General features: G+C 41.6%; 1 protein-coding gene across 1 annotated transcript; it reads right to left on the reverse strand.

Annotated features, from left to right (window-relative positions):
- Nucleotides 1–222: 222 nt before the first annotated feature.
- On the reverse strand, nucleotides 223–7,706 carry oprk1 (opioid receptor, kappa 1). The gene is made up of 4 exons (XM_079568828.1): nucleotides 7,560–7,706; nucleotides 7,113–7,476; nucleotides 4,221–4,573; nucleotides 223–990 (listed from the first exon to the last, which is right to left on the reverse strand). The coding sequence occupies exons 2-4, from the start codon at nucleotides 7,355–7,357 to the stop codon at nucleotides 452–454; spliced, it is 1,137 nt and encodes a 378-aa protein (XP_079424954.1). The 5' UTR covers nucleotides 7,358–7,476; nucleotides 7,560–7,706; the 3' UTR covers nucleotides 223–451.
- Between the last annotated feature and the right edge of the window lie 365 nt (nucleotides 7,707–8,071).

Raw genomic sequence — 8,071 nt, forward strand, 5'->3', positions numbered from 1 at the left:
GCTCTGCTACTATACTATATACAATGAAGTTTTCAAACGCTGTCTTTTTTTCCCCAGGTAAAAGAGCAATTTTCATGGTTCAAAAATGTTAGATAGTAATTTATGTTCATGTTGCCTGATCTGACAAAAAAGTGATATTGATAATCCTCTTTTTGAGTTTGACAATTGTTTACATTGGCCATGAATAGCCTCTAATGTCAATATGGAGTAGAGCTTTTGCTATGTGATGGGAACAATATCTATCCCACTTTGCTGCAGCTTTGATGAAAATATATATATATATCGATTGTGGAGTTCTTTTTACAGACTTAAGCTATTCATTATAAGGATTTGCTCTGTCTATGTCCACACTAGCTTCTCGTTATAAAATATCCTGATCCTACATAGCGGTGATCTGAGTAAGGCCCATGTCATTGGAGTCCTCCCAGCCCTGATCGGAGGACATGGCTAGTCATACGTGCCGAGGCTGCTTGTCTCTCCTGCTGCCGTCTGCTGGACAGGAGTGGTCCCTGAGGGTGCTTCGGACCCTGCTCACCCCATGGAGGTCCCGGTGCCCCCGGGCGCCTGGGCAGCAAAAGTCCCTGAAGCACCTCTTGAAATTCTCATCCAAGAACGCGTACAGAATCGGGTTGAGGGAACTGTTGGTGTAGCCCAGAGCCACGCAGAAGAAGTAAGCCGCTGTCACCGCCGTGGTCTCCGGGACGTTTGAGGATAACACTTTCACCAAAATGAAGATGTGGATGGGGGTCCAGCAGACGACGAAGACGGCGACCACGACCAGGACGAGGCGCGTGATGCGGCGGAGGTTGCGGTCTTTCTCGCGAGATCCGGAGAGCAAGCGGACGCTTTTGAGACGTAAGACCATCAGGGTGTAACAGACAGTGATGATGATGACGGGGGCGACAAAGGCGAAGATGAAAACACAAATTTTCATCAGAGTGTCCCAGTACGGGTAGGGGTCTGGGAACTGCAATGCGCACTCTGTAGTACCTGGTAAAATATAAGACAGTTAGTTTGTTATTATTGCATGTAAATAATTGCTACATCAACCAGTTATGTTGAATCAATGTGAGAATTTTAAACCTATAAAAACATACACAATGGGTTTATCCCACAGCTCGGTTCTCCTGGACCAAATTATGTTGAGTGATACCTGCATCGGACTCATTATGTCTCCTGTTCAGAATTCAATATTGATTCTGCTTGATCTGCAGCTTTTGATAAACTGTTGCTACAGAGACTCAGTACTGACTTTTGTATATCTGGGACCTGAAGTGGCTGTCGTCCTATTTGACCAATAGAACTTTCTCTGTGGTTATAAATAACATTATGTCTGAAGCTACTCCCTTGCTGCGTGGTGTTCCTCAGGGATCCGTCTTGGGGCCAATTTTGTTTATGTTGTACATCAGCCATCTTAGAAAAATCATTAGCCGCTTTAAAAATGTGTCTCATCATCTCTATGCTGATGATTTTCAACTATACTTTTCATTTAAGGAGTCAGAGATGCACAGACTGTCAGAGTTAATGGACTGCCGTGGCTTTGTAAATACTGCCTTCAGCTGAATTCTAAAAAGACTGAGATTTTGATAATTGCCCAGGGCACAATCCAATCGATTGTGAACCTTCGTTCTCTGGGCTCCATGGTTCTGTTGAGCATCAGAAATCTTGGAGTTTGGTTTGACCAGTCTCGATGCATTTGGTCAAAAACAGTTTTTTTTGTAATGTAATGTTTTTGTGATCCTTTGTGAAGCACTTTGTGATTTGATCTGTGAGAGATGCTATATAAATAAAGTTCACCACTCAGGAGTCTTCTCCATCCACTGCAGGGCTTTTGACATTGGCTTTAGACAGACGGCTCATGTATTTCTTCCGCTTGGGTGAGGTTTTGACTTTTATTGTTACCAATACTGATGTTAAGCCTTATAATTCAAACTAGAACTAGAATTTCAGTTTGGCAATTCTCCCAAAACTGATCAAAACTTTGGGAAAAATACACCCAAATTTGATGGCCTAGTAAGTTTACATTCATACACAATTGCATGGCTATAATTTTGTAATAATTATTTACACAACTGTGTGGTAAGACAGTTGGAAGCCATTTTACTGCATGGATTCCTCATTATGTTTCACTGACGCTGCCGTTTTTCCAGTCAATTTAATCTCAGAAATGTCTTCGATTTGACTTCATACGAGGCAGCGTATATTGACTCACCCAACTCTCTGCTTCACATAGAGTGCTTTGTGCTTCATTGAAAGCAAATGACAATCTGGTGCTAAGTGAAGCAAAAAGAAGGAAAAAAAGTGTCAGTCGGTGCGGGCTAATAGAGCTATTATCTGATAACTGGTTCAAGCAGCATGAGGGTCGTTTTCATACAGACTAATGCGGCCAATTTAAGCCAGGAAGTGTCTGGAACAGTGTGGTCATTATTACAAACATCCCTATGAGGAAGATACAAGCGCTTTGGTCTTTAGCCGGCACTGACATTTAAGGCCAGGCACTACAGGTCATTCTGAGACATTTGGCTTTTCTTAAAACAAAAGAGTAACACTGAAGTAAAAAAGTACAAATGACTTATTATTTTGTTCATTATAGAAGACAAGTGTAAGATAAGTAGTTTACATCCATACCTGTTTATGTATATATACTGATTTCACTGGTATACAAAAAGGCTTACATTTTCCAACCATTAAACGAACACCGAATACGGAGTTTAAAAATGTTAAAACTAAGTATTTTCCTCCCCCTACATGTTCCAGCCATGTCCCGATGGGAAGAAAAATGTGTTACTTCTCTGTTTAAAGAGACTAGATACAAGTTGGTCATTTTATACTCACAACTGCCACCTCAGGTCTTACACGTAACTGCAGCTTCTATATTAAGCTCGTGTATGACGGCACTTCGGACCCGAATTAACAACTTTTTGAGTGACAGTGCAGGTTTTTAGAGGCAGTTGTGGTGAACAGGTCTGGGCTCATTCTTCACATCAGGACATGGCTGGAACATGTAAGGGTTTAAGATTTTTTCATTTGAATCAAACCATGTCTAAACGAGTAAACTCCTCAGGTCAAAAACAGTAAACTATAGGTCTAAATCTGGACTAAACCAGGTCTAAACCAGGTCTAAAGGAGTAAACCACTAAACCAAGTCTGAACAGGGACTTAACCAGTTAATTGTAAAGAGGTTACTTTGAAAATAAAATACTTTTACTTTTAACCAATTTTGAAAACGTAGTGGAGTAGAAAGTACAGATATAGGCTCTGAAATGAAGTGAAGTAAAAAGTTTTCATTATAAAACGTATTGAAGTAAAGAAAAAGTACTGATGCTTTTTTTTTTTCCGCAACTGGATAGAGGTTAAGTTTCATAGCATTTTGACTGACTCACTTCCCATTGACTTATCATGGTCGGCACGGCAACAGTTTAAAATTGTTTTCCTCTATCTATATCACTTCCTGTCAGTGTCCAATAAGGAAGTTTAAGTTTAATTTTTTATTTAGCAAAATCTTAAATATAATTGGTCAAGGTCAAGGTCAAGGTCAAGTTTATTTCTATAGCACATTTACAACAACCACGGCTGCCCAAAGTGCTTCACAACACAAACAGATGATAAAAACTGTGAATACAAATACAAACAAGGCATAATAAACTTTATAATTGTGCTAACTATGTTGTAGCAAAATTTGCTATATGCACTTTAAGCTTCCTCTGTCTTCAGAAGTATGCAGGCGATGCCACAGCAGCACGGCAACACAAGCCAAGTCACTGTCAACACTGAGTTATGCTATTAATTGTTTGTTTTCTCTCTCCGGAAAGTTGAGGGTTCTGTTCAGAATGAAAACAAGCAAGAGCGCACCATCAATAAACAGCCTGGCCAGCCGAGATAACAGGCTTTTCCAATCCCTTGCAACAACGTATAGTCTAGAACCTGTCTGTTCTGACGGGCGTGATTGACAGGCAAAACAAGAAGAAAATGTATCACGCTGAGGACAGAAATAATGCAGAAATCTTCTGAATAAACAGGAAAAGTATTAAAAGCCATTAATTAGATGTAAGAGAAGCTACAATATTTGCTCTGAATAATAATAGGTGGAAATGAGAGAGGAAATGACTTTTCAATAAATGCAGAAAAGCCTGGACCAACACCAAATTTGAAGGACTCAGATTTTTACATAACCTTGGCTTGTGTTGAGTTAAAAGAGCAAAGCTTGTACATAAAGTTACCGTTATTCGTCTGAGTGCTGCCCAGTATCATGGCCGGGATCCCCGCGGCGGACGACAGAACCCAGATGAGCACGTTGATGATCTTGGCCTTCAGCGGCGTCCTGAAGTCCAGCGCTTTGACGGGATGGCACACGGCGATGTACCGGTCCACGCTCATCATGGTCAGCGTGAAGATGCTGGTGAACATGTTGTAGTAGTCGATGGAGATGAAGACCTTGCAGGCCACTTCTCCAAAGGGCCAGGAGTTGAGCAGGTAGTCGGTGCTCTGAAACGGCATGGTGGTGGTGACCAGGGCGTCTGCTACGGCCAGGTTAAAGATGTAGATGTTGGTGGCGGTCTTCATTTTGGTGTATCTGCGGAAAGAGGCCTCACTTTTTAATGGGTTTGACTGAATTGCTTTCACTGTAAGATAGAACAAAAATGAAAAAAATGGATGGATGCTCGCTTCTGAGAAAAAAAAAAGATAAAAAAAGATACCCAAGCAACACATTATTCTTTTAGAGGAAGTGGAAAAGACTGGACTTGTTCTGTTAGGCAGTTACTTCATATGCTCTGTCCCTGATTGGAAATACTGTTTTGGTCTCTGTTTATTCACTGTTGTATTAATAGATTAAGCAACTGATTCCAAGTACAGTCTAAATGGGTAAGTAGAGCTATTATATTCAAACCCCAAAATCCAAATCCAGCTCTCCGGCACAGAATCTCTGGCCCCCAAGATGATTTGGAGAAGAATCAGAATCAGAATCAGAATCAGAATCAGAATCGTTTTTTTATTGCCATTGCTTGTAAACAGGTTCACAAACTAGGATTTTTTCTTGGTGAGACGTGCAACATTAAACATAAAAATCATATAACACAGAGTTTAGATAAAAAATAAGCTATAAACTTTAAACTATAAGGCTTTAGGGGCATGCATAAGAATATTAAAATAAATAAGATAAAAATAAGAGGTAGAATATGGTAGACGACAACAATTGACATAGAACAACAGGATTGGATTTACATATGGTGGATAAAGTGATAAAGTGATATAAAGTGATACAGTGATAAGTGGTGCAGGACTAAGTGCGTGGAAACACTAACTGTGTCTGTTAAAATGAATGTTATTTGGTTGTTTTTTTTATCATAAATTCAGTCTTAATGGGATACCTACTGATTGCTCAACAAAAACCTGTGTGGAAAATACAATGTTTTACACAATATATGACAAATTACAGTTTAATTTGGGTCCCATTATAAAGTGCTACCATTTTCTTCTGCAGCAATTTATATATAGGAGTAGAAAAATAAGACTTGTTTTTCATTTTTTGCTACATCGCCCTTTAGCCACGAGCCCGAACTGATATTCCAGCTTGAATTACTCTGTACTTACCTCCCCTGTTGCAAAAGTGCACAAATGCAGTAGGTATAATTTTGAGTGCATTATGTCGCACTCAAGTCACAAATGTGCCACTCTCAGCCCGGACTATCGGAAGCAGGAAAAGGACAGAACAATGTGGGGGCTGGTGACAAAGGCGGCAGCACCTGGGGACAGCCTCTGTAACAGCCCTGAAGGTATAAAGGGTTCGCTAATTGACACTGACAGCACTCATTGGTTTGAGCAAAAGGCCACTGGGATAAATGATGCGGGAATAATTGGTGTCATGTTAGATTCACTGTTTGAACAAAGCTAGTTACAGTTTGCTTTCAGGCGTATGGTTAAGGACAAACAAAAACCAACACCAAATTAAGGAGACCGTCAACAGCAGGGCTACGCAACGTCAGCTCCAGAACCTCAAGACTCCCAAGAGAGAGCCCTCAAAAGTGATTTAAACACTTGCCTCAGAGAACTCAGAAACCCAATACAGTTAGTAAAATGTGGTCTTCATGATTGGCCCTTCATGGTGATCCTTCCCTCAGGCAGCAAAACCACCCTCTAAAAAGCGCTCATGTAGAACAAAATTAATCATTGAGTTTAGGACCACACAACAATGCTCAAATAAACATCTGATGCAGTAATGCAGTATGTTCTCGAGAGCTCAAAAGCCCTTACATCTTATTTTGAACCTCAAAGTGCTAATACAAAGTGTGTACTGCACAGAGATTGGAGCTAGTATTGTTTGTAATATTTTGCAATCTTCCTTTGGAATTGCTCTAAAAATCAGTGTCTTTGGTAGATATTGTGTAGCCAACGGGTTGAAAGAATGCTGCATGATATATTAAGCAACAGAATGCACCTTCCCCCCTTAATACATCGTGAATAATCAAAATGTGAAAAGGAATTGTATAAACACAATCTTGTTATGTCAGCCACAGTAAGGTTGGTGGAATCGATCGGCATCGAAATAGGCATCAAAATTGTGGACAATCTCAATAATCTCAATAGTTCAAATTGGTCAATATAAGAGTAGTTCTTTTTTACTTTTTGCTCTATAGCCACGAGCCCGAACTGACATTGCGTCTGCAGCGTGAAAGCCCCCTCACAAATGGATGCATTTAATTGTGTGTGAAAGCCTGAGTGCGTCCCTGTTACTTTGACATTATAACCAGGCACATTACACGGACTTTTGCGCGCCCCCAAATCCTTGAGCGTTTAGATGACACTTATTGCCATCATTTCCAAAACCCTTCTGACACATAATGGACAGCTCCTGGTGCTGAAATCATTAGACATTGCAGTATCATATCTGAACCTGCGCGAATCAAACCGAAGCAATTGCCTTGTTGTTTCTGCTAATTTGTGTTCAACTGCGCCCCCTGAACTCTGTGCATTAGTGCGTGCGCACAACAGGCTGCGTGTCCTCAGTGAGTGCCATCTCATTACGCCCTGCAATTACGCACGGCTTGAAGCGAATGACACACTACACAAAAAGCAAAAACAAAAACGTGAACATTTTAAGCTTTGTCTCTTACCTTATTATCACGTACATGACCAGACAGTTGCCCACCAAGCCCACCACGAACACCACGGAGTACACGGCCACAATGATAGGGATAATGGGCGACATCGGCTCCACGTACGAGTCCCAGGTGCCGTTGGGTGTGAAGTTGAACATGTCCGAAAACGCGGGCTGCCAAGTAAAGTTTGGGAGGCAATCGTCCGGGTGACCCGGGGGACACCGGTCTTCTTTGTAAATGTGGACCACTCCGTTCGCCATGGCGCAGCGGAGGGGAGACCTGGTGACAGACGCGTGTGCACCGGACCGGGCAGATGGGCGTGAAATGACCGCTCAATCCGGAGTCAAGCCAAGGTAAACAACACGCAACGGAGAGAGACCTAATGAACACAGGGAGATGTATCTACTCCAATGCGCAACAAGCGTTCAAGGACAGTGCAATCACTGGGCAAAGCCGCCTTACCTGGTTCACAAAAAGTTCACTCGATCAAGACAAGAAAGAAGCAAGCCTTTTTTGAGAAATGTAGACGCTTTTGAAATTCTATAATTGGAAAACAGAGCGGCGAGAGCGGGCGCAGTTTGTGCCACTGCCCCGTCCCTGGATGCGCGCGCCGGAGGTCCGCGCACTGCTCGCTCAACATGTGACGTTCAGAAAAGGAGAGACGAGAGGATACAGCAAACTCTACCGCAATATAGCGTTTGCATTTATAGTCTATAATGAACAAGCTTAGACTTTGTCATCATTTATCAAGATGAATAATAGAACAGAAAAGTTCAAAATGCTTCATTGAGTTACATTCCCATCAATGTCATGCTTTGAGACGTTCCCTAGCAACTCCTGGCTGTGCAACAGCAATGCACACCTGCAACAAGGTGTTAAAAAGGACCAATAGCAAGCGTTTATGTATTTTTCTTCTTCTTCAAAGCCATGAACATCAGATAAAGTGGGTTCAGACTGCATATTGTTGTGTCCAT

Source organism: Gobius niger (genome assembly GCF_951799975.1).
Source record: "Gobius niger genome assembly, chromosome: 13".
Lineage (NCBI taxonomy): Eukaryota > Metazoa > Chordata > Actinopteri > Gobiiformes > Gobiidae > Gobius > Gobius niger.